The sequence below is a fragment of the Phocoena sinus genome, chromosome 13 (genome assembly GCF_008692025.1).
Source record: "Phocoena sinus isolate mPhoSin1 chromosome 13, mPhoSin1.pri, whole genome shotgun sequence".
NCBI classification, from domain to species: Eukaryota; Metazoa; Chordata; class Mammalia; order Artiodactyla; family Phocoenidae; genus Phocoena; species Phocoena sinus.
The window spans coordinates 79,189,527-79,212,237 of NC_045775.1; the positions used below are offsets into that span (position 1 = coordinate 79,189,527).

The following is a 22,711-nucleotide window of genomic DNA, read 5'->3' on the forward strand; positions in this document are numbered from 1 at the left end:
CCCAGCCGCTCCGCGGCATGTGGGATCCTCCCAGACCGGGGCACGAACCCGTGTCCCCTGCATCGGCAGGCGGACTCTCAACCACTGCACCTCCAGGGAAGCCCATGTTCCAGTTTTTGATCTGGGTATCTCGGTGCAGGTTACATGAGTATGCTTGTATTAAAAATCTACTGAGCTATATACTTATTTAGAATTTGTGCACTTTCCAGAATGGGTGCTATACTTCAAAAATTTCAGTTAAAAAATTAGCTGATACATGAAAATAATTATAACTTCAGAATGGAAACAACAACAAAAATCAGCAATTCTAGAGGCTAATATTTTGGAAGAATTTCAAGGACTAAACCATGATGAAGAATAATTCCAAACACAGTGGGCATCCAATTATATCTTTGTTTTTTAAGCCCCTGGTTATTTTTTACTTTGAATAGTTGGACAAATATCTTGACTAGTGATGTGCTATCTAATTTGAAAACCCACATGTCATGTACTTTTGTGAGAACTTAAGAGGGATGAATAGGCTTGACTGTAGCCATCATTTCACTACGTACAAATATATCAAATTATCATGTTGTACATCTTAAATAAACAGAAATTTAATTAAAAGATATACCTATTTTTAAAAAGATGGATGAGTAAATATATAATGAAAGGTGGTATTTATGGTATCAAGTATTTGTTTAATCCTATGTCATTGTTACCATTGACTGGACATAAACCGGTGAAGGATACTGAAGAGAGAAAAAGTTATGCAACAGAATCTCTGCTCGGGAAAGATTATATGGATAAAAAGACAAATGTAGAGCTTCGATGTGCAATGGCGCACTGAGAGGGAGAGCCCAAAGGGTCTGCATGCCAAGGTCACAACATGAAAGACACATCCACGCACAGTCCAGAGGATGTTACTACGAGTGCAGCCCATGGTGGAGACGGAAGAAAGAGAAGTCGGGGCCTCGCTAGATGTGAGGAAGGAGCCAACTTATATGGCTTGGAATAATATTAAGGGAAACCCAGACTGCTTTAGGGAAAGATGACCCAGAACCTTGGGAGCCCAGAAGACAGCCCATTGAGTGCTTAGTACCTCGTCTAGAGATAAACACTGCAATCTCCAAAATGGTTCCTTTTGTGAGGTAAATGACTATTTAAAACTTATTAAGATGGACTCAGTGCATTGAAGAGGAAGGAGAACTATGCTAAGCTGGTCTTTTTGGCTTATCAGAGACACAGAGAAGACATAATGAATACCATATGAATATCACATAACACACTAGATCATATGGTTATTCATGATCTGTTTAAATTGTCCTATGACTTGCAAAATTTTTGGTCCACTTCTATTGATGCATAAAGAAGTGTTTACCTGTACATGAAGTCCAGTTTCTAAACTTGCCACGTAAATTTCACATGAATTTTGGGTAGCATTGTGCTAAACTTCTTGTGTTCAAGTTTTCAGAATGGACACACAGGTTCCTAAGAACCTAAAATGCTGGAAGCTATCTTGGATGATACAATTCTACTCATTTCACATAAATGGTTCATGAGAATATAAAAGAAGACATTTTGCTCTTTTATATTCCAGAGGAACTTTTGTAATCAGGCAGACATTCTACTTACAGAAGGAAATTGTAGAGACTAATGACTCTCTAAGACATAAGGAGAACTGCCCAGGAGCCTTACTGCTTTCCACCAAGAAGTGGTGGCATAGTATGGGGTTAGTCTACTTAGGTGATTTCCTTCTAAAGTACTCAGTAGTGAATTTCCAAATCTGGAAGATAACCGTTGCCACCTAATCTGAATCTCTCCACACACCCTTGCTCAAAATTCCATGAAGTCCCTAAGGATTGCAAACAAAACCACACGCAACTCACAGTCTTCAGCATAACCAGGAGAACACAGCAAACCTAAATGCCAATACCAACAAATTCCCTGCTGTCACTGCAAGTTCATGGGTACTGAGAGTGGGGAAAGAGAGGTTTGAGAGACTCTGTGAAAGAGTAGAGGGGAAGGAGAATTTAGACAAAGTATAGACAAACCTCTTCAAGAAAAATCAACACTAAGTTCCAAAATACTGACTAAAGGCCAGTGACTTGGTAGTTCACAGTATCTGCCCCTGGGAAGGGGCTTAAATTGAGTGGAACTAAAAGTAGCAGTCTTGAACAATCATGGTTTTCAGGGGAGAATCAGATACATGGAGGAGTGGTACCCTCAGAGCTACGCCAGTACCATGAGTAAAAAGAAGGAAGTAAAAGGGGAAAATTAAAGATCTTGTAGAAATAAAAGAAAAATAAGACACCACCAACCTCCCTCTCTCCATACCTCCATCCCATCAACATTTTCCATAAATAAAACTATAATTTATGCAACTGATGGAAGAAAGCACTCAGACTAGGAACTCTCACTACCAAATGCCTAGGAATAGGAAAAACAAACAAAACCAATTCCATATAATGGTGCAGGAAGAAAAAAAGAAGGAAAATGAAAATCAAAGTGTTTTACAGTAGAAGAAAGCTACAGCTATAACACAACACTCCAAATTAGATGAAATAAGTTAAAAAGAATATTTGGTGATGTTAAAAACTACAATAAGAAATTTTAAAACCAAGAGCAAAAATGGATAAAAACAAGAGGAAGAAATTCAAAGAGTCCATTAAACTCTGGGGAAAAAAAAAAAAGACAAAATCATCCCAGCAATGAAGAAAAAAATTACAAGGCGCCCAAGGCAGAACAAAGTTAAATAAAAATTTAATATGTGGCAAGAAAACTACTAAGAAAATGAAAATGATATAAAGAAAGAAGTAAAAAGGATTACAGAGAAACTAGTAAAAAAAATGGAAGATAGCAGGTAAAGGTAGAAAGAAATCAGATGATTCCTCCCACAGAAACATTTATAAAACCTGGACAAAAATATTAAAAATAGGTAGTTAAAGGCACTGGAAAATGACCAAAGGGGGTGGGGATATGAATCCAAGTAGCTCAACAAATTCCAAGAATACTCAAAAAGGAAACCACACCTAGGCACATCATACACACACTGTGGAAAGCCAAACGTAAAGAAAAAAATCTGAAAAGCGGCAAAAAATAAATGACACAGTACACACATGAGGACAATACAACTAAAAACTGACTTCTCTTCAAAACAATAGAAACCAGAAGATATTGGAGGGATGTGTTGGAAGAGCTCAAACAAAAGTCAATCAAGATTTTTATATCCAGCAAAACCATCCTTTGAACAGGAGGGCAAACAAATACACTTCACATAAATAAAATTGGAAGAATTAGTTTCTAGCAGACCCATACTGTAAGAAACACTAAAGAAAGACCTACAGGAGAAGGTGATAACTCAGATATACAGGAAGGAAAAAAGAAATCATAAAGGCATGTGAAGGATATTTATACACCTATTTTCCTTTTATGACTATTAAAAGAAAAAAGTATAATAGTGTACTATTAGTTTCATAATGTAAAGGCAGTTCTTACCTCATATGAATCTGATATGTGTGAATTTCAGTTACCACAGTTTAATTATACAACACCAGTCCCTCAACAAGATAGTTCAAATTTCAGTTACTCAAAAGCACAATGAGATACCACTTCACAGCCACTAAGAGATCTAAAATCAAAAAGGTGAACAATTACAAGTGCTGACAAGGATGTGGAGAAATCGGAAATCTCATACATTATTGATAGGATTATAAAATGGTTCGGCTCTGGGAAAACCGCTTGGCACTTCCTCAAGATGTTCAACATACAGTTACCGTACGATCTAGCAACTCCACTTCTAGGTATATACCCAAGAGAAAAGAAAAACCCAAGAGAAGGAGACAGTCCTGAAGGCAGCCAAAAACAAAACAGAACAAAACCCAGGTAACATATGAAGGAACAGAGAAGAAGTACAGCAGACTTCTTTCTAAAACTATGACAGCTGGAAAACATTCAAGTGACAATCTTTGAAGTGCTGAAAAAAAACCAGTCAACTAGGAATGCTATACCCCGCAAAAACAGCTTCCCAAACAGCCAAAACAAAGACTTTTTCAGACAAATAAAACCTGACAGACTTATTACCAACATACTTGCATGACCAGAAACATAAAGGAAATTCTTCAGGCAAATGTGACATCATACTAGACAGAAACGATCTGAAAAGGAAGTAGATGGGAGCAGGGAAAGGAACAAACAACACGTGAAAACATCATATTTGGCTATCCTGTTGTCTACTGTGGAAACAGCTATCTGGAATTTGTGTGTCATAAAGGACACTGATAAAGAAGAACCTGAATAGCTCCAGGTTCCCGGAGGGGCTTCCTCTGCACTCTAGTTTTCCTATGCTCATGTTTTTTTTCCTCCAAAAGCTTCCCCACCATACATGGTATTGTGGTTACACGTGTTTAAAAAAAAAAAAGTTTGAATTCTTTCATATTATAAAGTTAAAACAAAATGATTCTGATCCTGATAAACTTACGTAAGAAAATGATGGAGTTGGTTATAGGGCAGGAGTATTAATAGAGTTGTTGTACAGTGAAAAAGGAAGGAGAAAGACAGACCAAGGCAGGGCTGTGTTTTCTTTGCATTTCGGTATGAAGTTAATCAGTCATACACTAGTGATGGGGGCCTATAAAAGCAGACAGAGGTGAGAGTTTTGAAAAGCATACATAACAAAGCATGAAAATTATCCCTTTATACTACAGCCTAAATTTTAGATTCAAACTTTAGTAGAGGATATTTACACATCTGTGAATGAAGAGGGAATGTTTTCCTCCACCCACTTCAAATCTTCATCCTGTAGAAATAAATATTTACATATTAGCTTTTGCTTAATACTGCCTGAAAGCAGAATTTTTAAATAGAATGTATATATAATTTAAGCATTTAAATTCAAATGCATGACATTCTTTTAATTTCTACATAGCCTAAGAAGTTGACACTTATGCCACACGAAAATTATGCCAGTATTTTCTTAAACAGTCAAACGAACACTTGGATTTTGGGTTTTTGTACTTCTCTGGTTTTGGTTAGATGCACAGGTGTTACTTTTTTTGTCTTGAAAAACCACAGTAAAAATACAAAGAGTTGATTTATAAGATAGAAAACAGCATGAATACTGATTTGTATTAATTTCTTACTTCCAGCATTCAGTATGCCTCCTAATCTGTTCACTTTATGAGTTTATAATTTTTCAGCAGAAAAAGATGATGGTACAGATATTCTAACTTTACAAAAGCCTATTTACTTCAGTCATTTGTGTTTAGTGCTCATGTTTCTGTAGGAGAAAAGATAAGCAGGTCAATTGGGGTATCTAAATATTTTTTTCAACAGAAACTTGCTTACTTATCTCACTGGGAGTAAGAAAAATAAAAGGTAGGTTGAATATTTTGGTTTATAATATAAAATAAATCAAAATGGCTACATGGAATCCTCTGGTTCTAGCATTAATTATATCTTGCTTACTTACAGAGAGAGAGAAAGCAACTGAGCCAGTACTAATAGGCACCCCAATTCTCTGAGTGAATCTTGGATAGAAATGAGTCAATCAAGGAGAGACAAGGTCCCGGAGTTCTGATCAAGAGCTCACTACACGGGACTTCCCTGGTGGCACAGTGGTTAAGAATCCGCCTGCCAATGCAGGGGACACGGGTTCGAGCCCTGGTCCAGGAAGATCCCACATGCCGCAGATCAACTAAGCCCGTGAGCCACAACTACAGAGCCTGTGCTCTAGGGCCCATGAGCCACAACTACTGAGCCCACGTGCCACAACTACTGAAGCCCGCATGCCTAGAGCCCATGCTCTGCAACAAGAGAAGTCACTGCAATGAAAAGCCCGTGCACCACAATGAAGAGTAGGCAGCCCCCGCTCACCACAACTAGAGAAAGCCCGCGCGCAGCAACGAAGACCCAATGCAGCCCAAAATAATTTAATTAATTAATTAAAAAATAAAATAAAATAATTATCTAAAAAAAATAAGAGCTGGGCTTCCCGGTGGCACAGTGGTTGAGAGTCCGCCTGCCGATGCAGGGGACACGGGTTCGTGCCCCGGTCCGGGAAGAACCCACATGCCGCGGAGTGGCTAGGCCGGTGAGCCATGGCCGCTGAGCCTGCGCGTCTGGAGCCTGTGCTCCGCAACGGGAGAGGCCCGCGTACCGCCAAAAATAAAAAGAGCTGACTACACAATTTAGAGAAATGAAAACATTTTCCCTTGCTATGTGTGCAAACACTGAGCTTTAAAATAAACTGAAACATATCCCTAAAATAAGAGGAAAATCGCTTAGCAAGCTGAAAGTTTAATAGTTCTAACACCAGGTAATGAAAACTGTGGAGCTTTTTAAAGTTTAGTTAAGTTACCATAAAACTACTCAAATAACACATTTTAAAGAATTATTAATTACCAAAAATAAGGATTAGAGAATTTACCAAATCCAACAAATGAAACCGTTTCATACACCATCCACCCTGTCAGAACTTAGGTGCGTACGTAAATTTTTACACCTTATTAACCACAACATATGTAACTGTAAGAAAGCCAAATATAAAACTGTATGATAGGCATTTCCATTTTGTTTAATTACTCTCCTAATTACCACTTTTATGCATAAATAGTATGCATAAAATATTTAAAAACTCATCTCTACCCAATATTTTAACGTTTTATTCAAGTTTACCTGGTTTAAAAGTCCCTTCCCGATAGACAACAAATGTTATCTGAAATAGCTTCAAAAATCACATAAAAGTGCTGAAAAATTAACACAAACTTTCACTATAACAAAGCTTCTCAACCTTTAATGTGCATGTGAATCACCTATGGAATTCTGTTGAAAAGCAGATTTAGATTCGGCACCTCTGGTGTGGGCCTGAAATCCTGTGTTCCTAACAAGTTCCCAGGTGAGGTTTGGGCCGCTGGTCCAATGACGGCACATGAAAAGTGAGGGTTTACAGCAGTACAGTTGTCAGACTTAACTAGTATCACTACTTAGTAACATTTATTTTCATACAAAAAAACCTAGTAAGAAGTGTTCTCCTGAAGGTCAATGAATGTGACACTCATATAGATTTCTAAAGTATTAAAGACTGAGACGCTACTAAATATATACTATACTCACAAAATTATCAGAAGTAGCAGGTTTAGCTGTTCCATTGGAAACCGTTTTTGAGATTCTTAATTTTATTCCTTCAGCTGTAATGAGAAACATTATAGAGATTCATAAAATTATAAAATAATAATATTTTCCTTTGTAGCTTCACATTTAATAACCCTATAAAGAGAGTTAATAGTGGAAGCTTTGGGCTGGGTGCTGGCTTTAATATACCATTTGGGAATGTAGGAGGGACAGAAAAAGTTAAAAACGTCATAACTGTTTACAAAAACAACCAGGTTCTCAAGTTGGTAGTCTGAATTCCAGTTTTAGAGGAGTTTAAATAAACAAGCAAACATACATAACATGCACACATTAGGTAGTTTCAGTACATTTTAAAGTTCATGGATTTAAAAATCTACAGGATTTACGATATATTTAAGAATAAAACACACCTCTGGCCATGCTTTCACTTCTCTAATGTATAAATTTTTAGAATGTGTTTATGGTATAAATAAAATAGGGAAGAAAAAGATTTTCTTTGTATTTGACCAAGGCTCTTCTTTATGCCAGCAGGTTTAGCAGAGGAGAGGTTAAGAGCATGAGTCCTGAAACTAGATGGCTTCACTTGGAATTCTGGCTCTATCTATGTAACCTCAGGCTAAGCAATCAACTTTCTGTGACTCAATGTCCCTGCCTGTAACATGGAATAATAATAATGTCCACCTCAGAGAATTCTGATGAGCATTAAACAAATTAGCGTATATAAGGTACCTGAAACATAATGTCTATGTCCAATAAGTATTCACTATTGTTACTACAACAATTTGCAAAAAGTGCTTCTCCATAAACTAGGACAGTTGGTACATTATGATGAGATCAAGTGCATAAGTGGATATAATGAGTGAAAATGAGGTTCCTCAATCTGAAAATGTTTCCATGGGGCGTCTGAAATCTCAACATTTGAGATCCTTCTCTTAAAGGTGTAATACACTGATTTTTTTTATCTGAAGTATAATATACAAAATAAAATACAAACTCTTAAGTGTACAGTCTGAAGAGATTTTTATCAACTCTCGTGTAACGACCATACCAATCAAGACATTTAACATTTTTATCATCACAGAGTATTCTTTTTTTTCATTTAATATTTTCTTTCTTTCTTTCTTTCTTTGGGTCTTAGTTGTGGTATACAAACTCTTAGGGGCGGCATGCATGCGGGATCTAGTTCCCTTACCAGGGATGGAACCCAGGCCCCCTGCATTGGGAGTGCAGTCTTAACCACTGTGCCACCAGGGAAGTCCCCACAGAGGGCTCTTTAAATTACTTTCTGGTCAATCCCAACCCCACCAGAAGCAACTATTGCTTTGATTTACATAATCACCACAGTTTACTCCTGCCTGCTCTAGAACTTCTTATATAAAAGCATAAGGGAGTCGGCGGGAAGATGGCGGAAGAGTAAGACGTGGAGATCGCCTTCCTCCTCACGGATACACCAGAAATACATCTACGCGTGGAACAACTCCTACAGAACTCCTACTGAAGGCTGGCAGAAGACCTCAGAGCTCCCAAAAGGCAAGAAACTCCCCACGTACCTGGGTAGGGCAAAAGAAAAAAGAAAAAACAGAGACAAAAGAATAAGGACGGCACCTGCACCAGTGGGAGGGAGCTGTGAAGGAGGAAAAGTTTCCACACACTAGGAAGCCCCTTCGCGGGCGGAGACTGCGGGAGGCGGAGGGGGGAGCTTCGGGACCGCGGAGTGGTGCACAGCGACGGGTGCGGAGGGCAAAGCGGGGAGATTCCTGCACAGACGATCGGTGCCGACCGGCACTCACCAACCCGAGAGGCTTGTCTGCTCACCCGCCGGGGCGGGCGGGGCTGCGAGCTGAGGCTCGGGTTTCGGTTTTGGACGGAGCGCAGGGAGAGGACTGGAGTTGGCGGCTTGAGCATAGCCTGAAGGGGTTGGTGCGCCACGACTAGCCGGGAGGGAGTTCGGGGAAAAGCCTGCACCGGCCGAAGAGGCAAGAGACTTTTTCTTCCCTCTTTGTTTCCTGGTGCGCGAGGAGAGGGGTTTAAGAGCGCTGCTTAAAGGAACTCCAGAGACGGGCGCGAGCCGCGGCTAAAAGCGTGAACCCCAGAGACGGGCGCGAGCCGCGGCTGAGGGCGCGAGCCCCCGAGACGGGCGCGAGCCGCGGCGGGAAGCGCGAGCCCCAGAGACGGGCGCGAGCCGCGGCTGAAACCGCGGACCCCAGAGACGGGCGGGAGACGCTGGGGCTGCTGCTGCCACCACCAGGGGGGCTGTGTGCGAGCACAGGTCACTCTCCGCGCCCCTCTTTCGCGGAGCCTGTGCAGGCCGCCACTGCCAGGTTCCCGGGATCCAGGGACAACTTCCCCGGGAGTACGCACGGCGGGTCTCAGGCTGGTGCAGCGTCACGCCGCCTCTGCCGCCGCAGGCCCGCCCCGCACACAGTGCCCCGCCTTCCCCCATCCCCCAACCCCCGGCCTGAGTGAGCCGGAGCTCCCGAATCAGCGGCTCCTTTAACCCCGTCCTGTCTGAGCAAAAAACAGACGCCCTCCAGCGACCTGAGCGCAGGGGCAGGGCCGGGTACAAAGCTGAGCTCCTGTGAGCTGTGAGAGCAGGGAGGAGAGGGGGAGGTCTCTCCCGGCAGCCGCGGAGGCGGAGGATTGAAGCTCCACAATCAACTTGATGTGCCCTGCATTGTGGAATACCTGAATAGACAGGGAGTGATCCCAAATTGAAGAGGTGGAATTTAGGAGCGAGATCTGTGATTTTTTTCCTTTTTCCTCTTTTTGTGAATGTGTGCGTGTATGCTTCTGTGTGAGATCTTGTCTGTATACTCTTGCTTCCACCATTTGTCCTAGGGCTCTATCCGTCCATGGTTTTTTTTTTTTTTTTTTTTTTAATTTTTTTTAATAATTAATTTTAATTGTAATAACTTTATTGAACTTTACCTTCGTTCTTTCTTTCTTTCTTTCCTTCCCTCCTTCCCTCCTTTAGACAGCGAATCACCCCAGGTTGAGGGGGTGGTCTCTGGGAGCAGGATTTATGGTTTTTCCCCCTTTGCCTCTCTTTGTGAACGTGTATGTGTATTCTTCTGTGTAAGATTTTCTCTGTATAGCTTTGCTTCCAACAGGTGTCCTAGGGCTCTATCCGCCCATGGTTTTTTTTTTAAAAAAAATTTTTTTTCTCAATAATTAATTTTAATTGTAATAACTTTATTGTACTTTACCTTCGTTCTTTCTTTCTTTCTTTCCTTCCTTCCTTCCCTCCTTTAGACAGCGAATCACCCCAGGTTGAGGAGGTGGTCTCTGGGAGCAGGATTTATGATTTTTCCCCCTTTGCCTCTCTTTGTGAACGTGTATGTGTATGCTTCTGTGTAAGATTTTCTCTGTATAGCTTTGCTTCCAACATTTGTCCTAGGGCTCTATCCGTCCATGGTTTTTTTTAAAAAAAAAATTTTTTTTTCTTAATAATTAATTTTAATTGTAATAACATTATTGTACTTTACCTTCGTTCTTTCTTTCTTTCCTTCCTTCCTTCCCTCCTTTAGACAGCGAATCACCCCAGGTTGAGGAGGTGGTCTCTGGGAGCAGGATTTATGATTTTTCCCCCTTTGCCTCTCTTTGTGAACACGTATGTGTATGCTTCTGTGTAAGATTTTCTCTGTATAGCTCTGTTTCCAACATTTGTCCTAGGGTTCTATCTGTTCTTTTTTTTTTTTTCTTTCTAAATATTTTTTAGTACAATAACTATATTATACTTTATTTTATTTTTACTGTATCTTCTTTCTTTCAGTCTTTTTTCCTTCTTTCCCTCCTTCCTTCCTCCCTTCCTCCCTCCCTCCCTCCCTCCTTTCTTTCCTTCTTTGCTTCTTTCTTCCTTCCTTCCTTTCCTCCTTTCCTTCTTTCTTTCCTCAAACTTCTACTAATTCTCTCTACATTTTCCCCTTCTTTCCCTCCTTCCTTCCTTCCTTCCCCCTCCCTCCCTTTCTTTCCTTCTTTGCTTCTTTCTTCCTTCCTTCCTTTCCTCCTTTCCTTCTTTCTTTCCTCATACTTCTACTAATTCTCTCTACATTTTCTCCTTCTTTCCCTCCTACCTTCCTTCCTTCCTCCCTCTCTCCCTCCTTTCTTTCCTTCTTTGCTTCTTTCTTCCTTCCTTCCTTTCCTCCTTTCCTTCTCTCTTTCCTCAAACTTCTACTAATTCTCTCTACATTTTCTCCTTCTTTCCCTCCTTCTTTCCTTCCTTCCTCCCTCCCTCCCTCCCTCCTTTCTTTCCTTCTTTGCTTCTTTCTTCCTTCCTTCCTTTCCTCCTTTCCCTCTTTCTTTCCTCATACTTCTACTAATTCTCTCTACATTTTCTCCTTCTTTCCCTCCTTCCTTCCTTCCTTCCTCCCTCCCTCCCTCCTTTCTTTCCTTCTTTGCTTCTTTCTTCCTTCCTTCCTTTCCTCCTTTCCTTCTTTCTTTCCTCATACTTCTAATAATTCTCTCTACTTTTCCTCCCTTTTATTCTGAGCCGTGTGGATGAAAGGCTCTTGGTGCTCCAGCCCAGGAGGCAGGGCTCTGCCTCTGAGGTAGGAGAGCCAACTTCAGGACACTGATCAACAAGAGACCTCCCAGCTCCACATAATATTAAACGGTGGAAATCTCCCAGAGACCTCCATCTTAACACCAGCACCCAGCTTCACTCAACGACCAGCAAGCCACAGTGCTGGACAACCTATGCCAAACAACTAGCAAAACAGGAACATAACCCCACCCATTAGCAGAGAGGCTGCCTAAAATCATAACAAGGCCACAGACACCCCAAAACACACCACCAGACGTGAACCTGCCCACTAGAGAGACAAGATCCAGCCTCATCCAGCACAACCCAGGCACTAGTCCCCTCCACCAGGAAGCCTACACAACCCGCTGAAACAACCTTAGCCACTGGAGACAGACATCAAAAACAACGGGAACTACGAACGTGCAGCCTGCAAAAAGGAGACCCCAAACACAGTAAGATAAGCAAAATGAGAAGACAGAAAAACACACAGCAGATGAAGGAGCAAGATAAAAACCCACCAGACCTAACAAATGAAGAGGAAATAGGCAATCTACCTGAAAAAGAATTCAGAATAATGATAGTAAGGATGATCCGAAATCTTGGAAGTAGAATGGACAAAATGCAAGAAACAGTTAACAAGGACCTACAAGAACTAAAGATGAAACAAGCAACGATGAACAACGCAATAAATGAAATTAAAAGTACTCTAGATAGGATCAATAGCAGAATAACTGAGGCAGAAGAACGGATAAGTGACCTGGAAGATAAAGTAGTGGAAATAACTACTGCAGAGCAGAATAAAGAAAAAAGAATGAAAAGAAGTGAGGACAGTCTCAGAGAGCTCTGGGACAACATGAAACGCACCAACATTCGAATTATAGGGGTTCCAGAAGAAGAAGAAAAAAAGAAAGGGACTGAGAAAATATTTGAAGAGATTATAGTTGAAAACTTCCCTAATATGGGAAAGGAAATAGTTAATCAAGTCCAGGAAGCACAGAGAGTCCCATACAGGATAAATCCAAGGAAAAATACGCCAAGACACATACTAATCAAACTATCAAAAATTAAATACAAAGAAAGCATATTAAAAGCAGCAAGGGAAAAACAACAAATAACACACAAGGGAATCCCCATAAGGTTAACAGCTGATCTCTCAGCAGAAACCCTACAAGCCAGAAGGGAGTGGCAGGACATACTGAAAGTGATGAAGGAGAAAAACCTGCAACCAAGACTACTCTACCCAGCAAGGATCTCATTCAGATTTGATGGAGAAATTAAAACCTTTACAGACAAGCAAAAGCTGAGAGAGTTCAGCACCACCAAACCAGCTTTACAACAAATGCTAAAGGAACTTCTCTAGATAAGAAATGCAAAAGAGGGAAACGACCTATAATAACGAACCCAAAACAATATAGAAAATGGGAATAGGAACATACATATCGATAATTACCTTAAATGTAAATGGACTAAATGCTCCCACCAAAAGACACAGATTGGCTGAATGGATACAAAAACAAGACCCTTATATATGCTGTCTACAAGAGACCCACCTCAGACCTAGAGACACATACAGACTGAAAGTAAGGGGATGGAAAAAGATATTCCATGCAAATGGAAACCAAAAGAAAGCTGGAGTAGCAATTCTCATATCAGACAAAATAGACTTTAAAATAAGGACTATTAAAAGGGATAAAGAAGGACACTACATAATGATCAAGGGATCGATCCAAGAAGAAGATTTAACAATTGTAAATATTTATGCACCCAACATAGGAGCACCTCAATACGTAAGGCAAATACTAACAGCCATAAAAGGGGAAATTGACAGTAACACATTCATAGTAGGGGACTTTAACACCCCACTTTCACCCATGGACAGATCATCCAAAATGAAAATAAATAAGGAAACACAAGCTTTAAATGATACATTAAACAAGATGGACTTAATTGATATTTATAGGACACTCCATCCAAAAACAACAGAATACACATTTTTCTCAAGTGCTCATGGAACATTCTCCAGGATAGATCATATCTTGGCTCACAAATCAAGCCTTGGTAAATTTAAGAAAATTGAAATTGTATCAAGTATCTTTTCTGACCACAACGCCATGAGACTAGATATCAATTACAGGAAAAGATCTGTAAAATATACAAACACATGGAGGCTAAACAATACACTACTTAATAATGAAGTGATCACTGAAGAAATCAAAGAGGAAATAAAAAAATACCTAGAAACAAATGACAATGGAGACACAACGACCCAAAACCTATGGGATGCAGCAAAAGCAGTTCTAAGGGGGAAGTTTATAGCAATACAAGCCCACCTTAAGAAGCAGGAAACATCTCGAATAAACAACCTAACCTTGCACCTCAAGCAATTAGAGAAAGAAGAACAAAAAAGCCCCAAAGCTAGCAGAAGGAAAGAAATCATAAAAATCAGATCAGAAATAAATGAAAAAGAAATGAAGGAAACGATAGCAAAGATCAATAAAACTAAAAGCTGGTTCTTTGAGAAGATAAACAAAATAGATAAACCACTAGCCAGACTCATCAAGAAAAAAAGGGAGAAGACTCAAATCAATAGAATTAGAAATGAGAAAGGAGAAATAACAACTGACACTGCAGAAATAAAAAAAATCATGAGAGATTACTACAAGCAACTCTATGCCAATAAAATGGACAATCTGGAAGAAATGGACAAATTCTTAGAAATGCACAACCTGCCAAGACTGAATCAGGAAGAAATAGAAAATATGAACAGACCAATCACAAGCACTGAAATTGAAACTGTGATTAAAAATCTTCCAACAAACAAAAGCCCAGGACCAGATGGCTTCACAGGTGAATTCTATCAAACATTTAGAGAAGAGCTAACACCTATCCTTCTCGAACTCTTCCAAAATATAGCAGAGGGAGGAACACTCCCAAATTCCTTCTACAAGGCCACCATCACCTTGATACCAAAACCAGACAAAGATGTCACAAAGAAAGAAAACTACAGGCCAATATCACTGATGAACATAGATGCAAAAATCCTCAACAAAATACTAGCAAACAGAATCCAACAGCACATTAAAAGGATCATACACCATGATCAAGTGGGGTTTATTCCAGGAATGCAGGGATTCTTCAATATACGCAAATCTATCAATGTGATAAACCATATTAACAAATTGAAGGAGAAAAACCATATGATCATCTCAATAGATGCAGAGAAAGCTTTCGACAAAATTCAACACCCATTTACGATAAAAACCCTCCAGAAAGTAGGCATAGAGGGAACTTTCCTCAACATAATAAAGGCCATATATGACAAGCCCACAGCAAACATCATCCTCAATGGTGAAAAACTGAAAGCATTTCCACTAAGATCAGGAACAAGACAAGGTTGCCCACTCTCACCACTCTTATTCAACATAGTTTTGGAAGTTTTAGCCACAGCAATCAGAGAAGAAAAGGAAATAAAAGGAATCCACATCGGAAAAGAAGAAGTAAAGCTGTCACTGTTTGCAGATGACATGATACTATACATAGAGAATCCTAAAGATGCTACCAGAAAACTACTAGAGCTAATCAATGAATTTGGTAAAGTAGCAGGATACAAAATTAATGCACAGAAATCTCTGGCATTCCTATATACTAATGATGAAAAATCTGAAAGTGAAATCAAGGAAACACTCCCATTTACCATTGCAACAAAAAGAATAAAATATCTAGGAATAAACCTACCTAAGGATACGAAAGACCTGTATGCAGAAAATTATAAGACACTGATGAAAGAAATTAAAGATGATACAAATAGATGGAGAGATATACCATGTTCTTGGATGGGAAGAATCAACATTGTGAAAATGACTCTACTACCCAAAGCAATCTACAGATTCAATGCAATCCCTATCAAACTACCACTGGCATTTTTCACAGAACTAGAACAAAAAATTTCGCAATTTGTATGGAAACACAAAAGACCCCGAATAGCCAAAGCAATCTTGAGAACGAATAAAGGAGCTGGAGGAATCAGGCTCCCTGACTTCAGACTATACTACAAAGCAACAGTAATTAAGACAGTATGGTACTGGCACAAAAACAGAAAGATAGATCAGTGGAACAGGATAGAAAGCCCAGAGATAAACCCACGCACATATGGACACCTTATCTTTGATAAAGGAGGCAGGAATGTACAGTGGAGAAAGGACAGCCTCTTCAATAAATGGTGCTGGGAAAACTGGACAGGTACATGTAAAAGTATGAGATTAGATCACTCCCTAACACCATACACAAAAATAAGCTCAAAATGGATTAAAGACCTAAATGTAAGGCCAGAAACTATCAAACTCTTAGAGGAAAACATAGGAAGAACACTCTATGACATAAATCACAGCAAGATCCTTTCTGACCCACCTCCTAGAGTAATGGAAATAAAAACAAAAATAAACAAATGGGACCTAATGAAACTTCAAAGCTTTTGCACAGCAAAGGAAACCATAATCAAGACCAAAAGACAACCCTCAGAATGGGAGAAAACATTTGCAAATGAAGCAACTGACAAAGGATTATTCTCCAAAATTTACAAGCAGCTCATGCAGCTCAATAACAAAAAAACAAACAACCCCATCCAAAAATGGGCAGAAGACCTAAACAGACATTTCTCCAAAGAAGATATACAGAATGCCAACAAACACATGAAAGAATGCTCAACATCATTAATCATTAGAGAAATGCAAGTCAAAACTACAATGAGATATCATCTCACACCAGTCAGAATGGCCATCATCAAAAAATCTAGAAACAATAAATGCTGGAGAGGGTGTGGAGAAAAGGGGACACTCTTGCACTGCTGGTGGGAATGTGAATTGGTTCAGCCACTATGGAGAACAGTATGGAGGTTCCTTAAAAAACTACAAATAGAATTACCATATGACCCAGCAATCCCACTACTGGGCATATACCCTGAGAAAACCAAATTCAAAAAGAGTCATGTACCAAAATGTTCATTGCAGCTCTATTTACAATAGCCCGGAGATGGAAAGAACCTAAGCGCCCATCATCGGACGAATGGATAAAGAAGATGTGGCACATATACACAATGGAATATTACTCAGCCTTAAAAAGAAATGAAATTGAGTTATTTGTAATGAGATGGATAGACCTAGAGTCTGTCATACAGAGTGAAGTAAGTCAGAAAGACAAAGACAAATACCGTATGCTAACACATATATATGGAATTTAAGGGGAAAAAATGTCATGAAGAACCTAGGGATAAGACAGGAATAGAGGCGCAGACCTACTGGAGAACGGACTTGAGGATATGGGGAGGGGGAAGGGTGAGTTTTGACAGGGCGAGAGAGAGTCATGGACATATACACACTAACAAACGTAGTAAGGTAGATAGCTAGGGGGAAGCAGCCGCAAGGCACAGGGATATTAGCTCGGGGCTTTGGGACAGCCTGGAGGGGTGGGGGGGGGGGAGAGTGGGAGGGAGGGAGACGCAAGAGGGAAGACACATGGGAGCACATGTATATGTATGGCTGATTCACTTTGTTATAAATCAGAAACTAACACACCATTGTAAAGCAATTATACCCCAATAAAGATGTTAAAAAAAAAAAAAAAAGCATAAGGACTCAATATTCATTGGATTTGACTACTTTCACTCAACATAAAGGTTTTGAGATTTATTCACGTTGTATAGTGTTGATTACTTTTGCTTCCCAAACAGTATTCCATTGTATAAGTATACCACTATTATTTTATCCATTCATCTGTTGACAGACATTTGGGCTATTTCAGTTTTGGACCATTAAGGATCAAGCTGCTATGAAAGTGTACACAGTGTCTCTCTGTGGACATCTGCTTTCATTTTCATTTTTGGATAAATACTTTGGAGTGGAATGGCTGGGCTATATGGTAGGTGTATGTTTAACTTTTTAAGATACTGTCAAACTGCTTTCTTAAAACTTCTTAAGACTTCTTCCGTAATGTATGAGCGATCCAGCTGTTCTACATCCTCTTCAGCGTTTCATGCTGCCAGTCTTTTAAATTTTAACCATGCTAGTGAATACATGGTAGCATTTCACTCTGGTTTTAATTTGCGTTTCCCTGACGACCAGTATTATCGAGCACCTTTTCATGTGCGTACTGGCCTTTCCTTTGTCTTCTTTGGTGAAGTGTCTATTTAAGTATTCCATTTTTTTTTTAACAAATTGAGTTATCTTTTATTGATTTGTAGGAATTCTTATATTCTGGATACAAGTTCTTTGTCAGATATATGTATTGAGAAGGTTGCATCCCAGACTAGGGCTGGCCTTTTCACTTTCTTGTTTCTCTTGATGAACATAAGTTTGTAACTTTGGTGATGGCTAATTTACCAACCTTTTTATTTTACGGTAACTGCTTTTTGTGTCCTAAGAAACTGCCTCACCCAAAGTCATGAAGATATCTTCCTGTTTTCTGCTAGAAGAGTTATCGTTTAATCTTTTACATCTAGGTCTGTGATCTCTCTTGAATTCATTATAGGTGATATACACGGCAGGAGTCTAGGTGATTTTCCCCCCATGTGTTTATCTAGTTGTTCCGCACTCTTTCTTGAAAATAATATCTTTTCCTCATATAAAGCCTTGCTGCCTTTGTCAAAAATCAATTGACAAATGAGGTTTCCAATTTGGAGCTAATTTAAATATTATATCTCTTTTAAAATCAAAAGCTTTAGAGACCTCCTATTACATTGGAATCAATCTGGTGCTAGTAAGAGTACATTCTTTAAAGTGTTATTGCATTGATAAAATAATCTGAAGCAACAACAAAATCCACTGAACAATATGTGCAGATTTATTTTTGGACTACTTTTTTTTAAGTTGTCTGAAATTTCATTTCATTTTATTTTATTTATTTATGTTTGGGACTCTATTTTGATACACTGATGTATGTATCCTTATGCCAATACCACACTGTCTTGATTAGTATAACTTGAAATTTTCGTCTTGAAATCAGTGTTAAGTCCATTAATTTAATTTAATTTAACTTAGATATAACTTCCACACCATAAAATGCACCATTTTGAAGTGTACAATTCAGTGGATTTTAGAACAGTCACAGAATTGTGCAATCATCATCACTGTTCATTTCAGAAGCTTTTCATCACCCCCACCCCCGCGAAAACCTCATACCTATTAGCAGTTACTCCCAACTCACTCCTTCCACCAGCCCCTGGCAGCCACTAATCTATTTTCTATCTCCATGCATTTACCTTTTCTGGACTTTTCATATAAATGGAATCATATAACATACGATCTATTGTAATTGACTTCTTTCACTTAGTATAGTGTTTTCAAGATCTATGTTGTAACTACAAGAATGTTTAGGTTCTTCCAGATCTTTTGTATTTCCATACATATTTTAAAATCAGCTTAACCATTTTTTAAAAAATCAGCCAGAATTACAATTGGGACTGTACTGGATCTACATATCAATTGAGGAAGTGATGGCTTAATAATATTGAGAGTTACAATTCATAAACATTTACTTATTCTATAATTTCTCTTGGCATTGTTTTGTATTCTTCAGTGCAGTTTTCCACATTATTTTCCATTAAATTTATTCCTAAATATTTTATTTTTTGAAGCTCCTGTAAACAATATTTTAAATTTCATTTTTCAATTATTTCCAGTTATATAAAAAAATCTAATTTCTGTATTTGGACATATATCCTATGATTCTGTTATATTATTCACTTATTAGTTCTACTGTATTTTTTCTTTTCTATAGACTCCTTAGGATTTTCTACATACTTAACGTTGCTGAGGAATTACCTGGCACTCCAGTGGTTAAGACTCCGTGCTTTCACTGCAGAGGGCGTGGGTTCAATCCCTGGTCGGGGAACTAACCCCACAAGCCGCGCGGCACAGCCAAAACAAAACAAAACGTTGCTGTTTGTAAATAAAAACAGGTTTACATCTTGCTTTCCACACTTTATGCCTTTTGTATTCTTTGGGTTGGTTTGTGTTTTGCCTTTCTGCACTGGCTAGGAACTGCTGTCTGATACTGAGTTAAAGTGGTGAGCAGATATTCGTGTACTTTGTTCCCAATCTTGGGAGGAAAGTATTCACTATTTCACCATTAAGTATGATTTTAGCTGTAGAGTTTTTTCATACTATTCTGTAATTTGTTTGCTAAGTGGGTTTCTTTTTTAAAAAGTCATGAATAGGTGAATTCTGTGATGTGTCTTTCTGCACCCACTGAGATAATTATGTCATTTTTCTTCCTTACTCTTTAGATGAATTACACTGATTTTCAAATGTTGAAACAGCCTTGCAACCCTGGGATAAAGTCCACTTGACAATGATGGTCCTTCATTATTCTTCTAGATTTTATTTACTAAAAATAAAATAAGAGTGGTATGTGGGATCTTAGTTCCCTGACCAGGGATCGAACCTGTGCCCCCTGCAGTGGAAGCACAGAGTCTTAACCACTGGACTGCCAGGGAAGTCCGTTTAAATGAATTTTATGTCTCTACTCATGAGTGATACTGGTCTGTAACTTTCCTTTTTTTGTCTTTGTCAGATTTTGGTATCTGAGCTGTGCTGGCCTTATAAAACAAGTTGGGAAGTATCCCTACCTCCTCTATATTCTTTTTTTTTTTAACATCTTTATTGGAGTATAATTACTTTACAATGGTGTGTTAGTTTCTGCTTTATAACAAAGTGAATCAGCTATACATATACATACGTCTCCATATCTCTTCCCTCTTGCGTCTCCCTCCCTCCCACCCTCCCTAACCCAGCCCTCTAGGTGGTTACAAAGCACCTAGTTGATCTCCCTGTGCTAGGCGGCTGCTTCCCACTAGCTATCTATTCTACGTTTGGTAGTGTATATATGTCCATGCCACTCTCTCACTTTGTCCCAGCTTACCCTTCCCCCTCCCCGTATCCTCAAGTCCATTCTCTAGTAGGTCTGTGCCTTATTCCCATCTTGCCCCTAGGTTCTTCATGACATTTTTTTTTTTTAGATTCCATATATATGTGTTAGCATACAGTATTTGTTTTTCTCTTTCTGACTTACTTCACTCTGTATGACAGACTCTAGGTCCATCCACCTCACTACAGATAACTGTTTTGTTTCTTTTTATGGCTGAGTAATATTCCATTGTATATATGTGCCACATCTTCTTTATCCATTCATCTGTCGATGGACACTTAGGCTGGCTCCATGTCCTGGCTATTGTAAACAGAGCTGCAATGAACATTTTGGTACATGACTCTCTTTGAATTATGGTTTTCTCAGGGTATATGCCCAGTAGTGGGATTGCAGGGTCATATGGTAGTTCTAGTTTTAGTTTTTTAAGGAAACTCCATACTGTTCTCCATAGTGGCTGTATCAATTTACGTTCCCACCAGCAGTGCAAGAGGGTTCCCTTTTCTCCACACCCTCTCCAGCATTTATTGTTTGTAGATTTTTTGATGATAGCCATTCTGACTGGTGTGAGGTGATACCTCATTGTAGTTTTGATTTGCATTTATCTAGTGATTAGTGATGTTGAGCATCCTTTCACGTGTTTGTTGGCAGTCTGTATGTCTTCTCTGAAGAAATGTCTATTTAGGTCTTCTGCCCATTTTTGGATTGGGTTGTTTGTTGTTTTGATATTGAGCTGCATGAGCCGCTTGTAAATTTTGGAGATTAATCCTTTGTCAGTTGCTTCGTTTGTAAATATTTTCTCCCATTCTGTCACCTCCTCTATATTCTAAAGAGTTGCATAAGATTAGAATATTTCTTCCTTAGGTATTTGAAAGCATTCACTAGTGAAGCCAGCCATTTGGGTCTGGAACTTTATGGGAAGATTTTAAATTTCAAACCCAATTTCTTTAATAAATATATGGCTATTCCAATTAGTGGCATAGGGTTAGAATTAAGATTAGGGTAGTTTCTTAAGTGTATTTCTCAAGGAATTTGTTCATTTTATCCAAATGCCCAATTTGTTCATAAAAACCTCTTACTTACCCTTTCTTGCTGTAGTAATGTCCGCCCTATCTTTCCAATGTTGGAAATTCGCGTTGCTATGTTTTATTTCTGGTTTAGATCACCTAGAGGTTAATCAATTTTTATTAATCTTTTCAAAGAAACTACTTTTGGCTTTGCTGATTTTCTCTATTTCCCCCTGTTTTCGATTTCATTGGTGTAGACACAACTTTATTATATCCTTCCTTCTAATTACCCCAGGTTTAATTTGCCATTCTTTTTCTAGCTTCTCAAGATGGAAACATATTATCAATATGTTTTCTTGGTAATATAGGCATTTAAAGCTATTAATTTTCCTCTAAGAATTGGTTTAGCTGCATCCTGTAAAATGTGACATGTTATGCTTTTATTATCAATAGCATGAAATATTTTCTAATATTCGTTCAATCCACGAGTTACTTAGAAATTATTGCTTAATTTCTAAACATCTGATTATTTTGTAGATATCTTACTGCTGTGCATCTAATTTAACCATTGTGATCAGAAACATACTCTGTATGATTACAACCCATTGAAATATATGGAGACATTTTTAACGGCCACACATATGGTCTATTGTATTCAACGTAGACTTGAACCTTTATTCTTTGGTTGCTAAATGCAATGTTCTATAAATACCAATCAAGTCAATTAGGTCGATGGTTTTATTCAACTCTAACTGTGACATCTGGGCCACCTCTAGATTGATCTTACTGATTTTTCCCTCAACTATGGATCACAGCTTCCAGTTTCATCCTATGTCTAGTAATCTATCATTGCATACTGGACATTGAGAATGGTATCTTATAGACTGGATTCTCTTATCTTCCTCTGGGAAGTGTTGTGTTTTGTTCTAGCAGGCAATTCAAATTATTGCTAGATCACTCTGATCTTTTGGGGATATGCTTTTAGATTTGATTAGGGTTTATTTCAGTTTAGCTTTAGTCCTAGGGTAAATTTCAGTGGTCCTAGACTGTGGTCTTTACTTCTAAGGAGTGGCCCTTCTGGGGTTTTAATGGAAAGCACTTTTAACTTGTTGAGATTTGAATTTCAAACTCTGCTGTGGCAGCTGCTGAAATTTCT

The 22,711-nt window shown here is 38.9% G+C and overlaps 1 protein-coding gene across 1 annotated transcript in view; it reads right to left on the reverse strand.

Annotated features, from left to right (window-relative positions):
- TMEM87B (transmembrane protein 87B) overlaps window positions 1-22,711 on the reverse strand; it is a 56,477-nt gene that overhangs the window by 2,071 nt on the left and 31,695 nt on the right. Inside the window, exons 16-17 of the mRNA XM_032651980.1 lie at window positions 7,093-7,166; window positions 4,725-4,777 (exon numbers count right to left, since the gene is read on the reverse strand). Coding sequence (XP_032507871.1) covers window positions 4,725-4,777; window positions 7,093-7,166 — 127 coding nt within the window. The remainder of the gene's footprint in view (window positions 1-4,724; window positions 4,778-7,092; window positions 7,167-22,711) is intronic.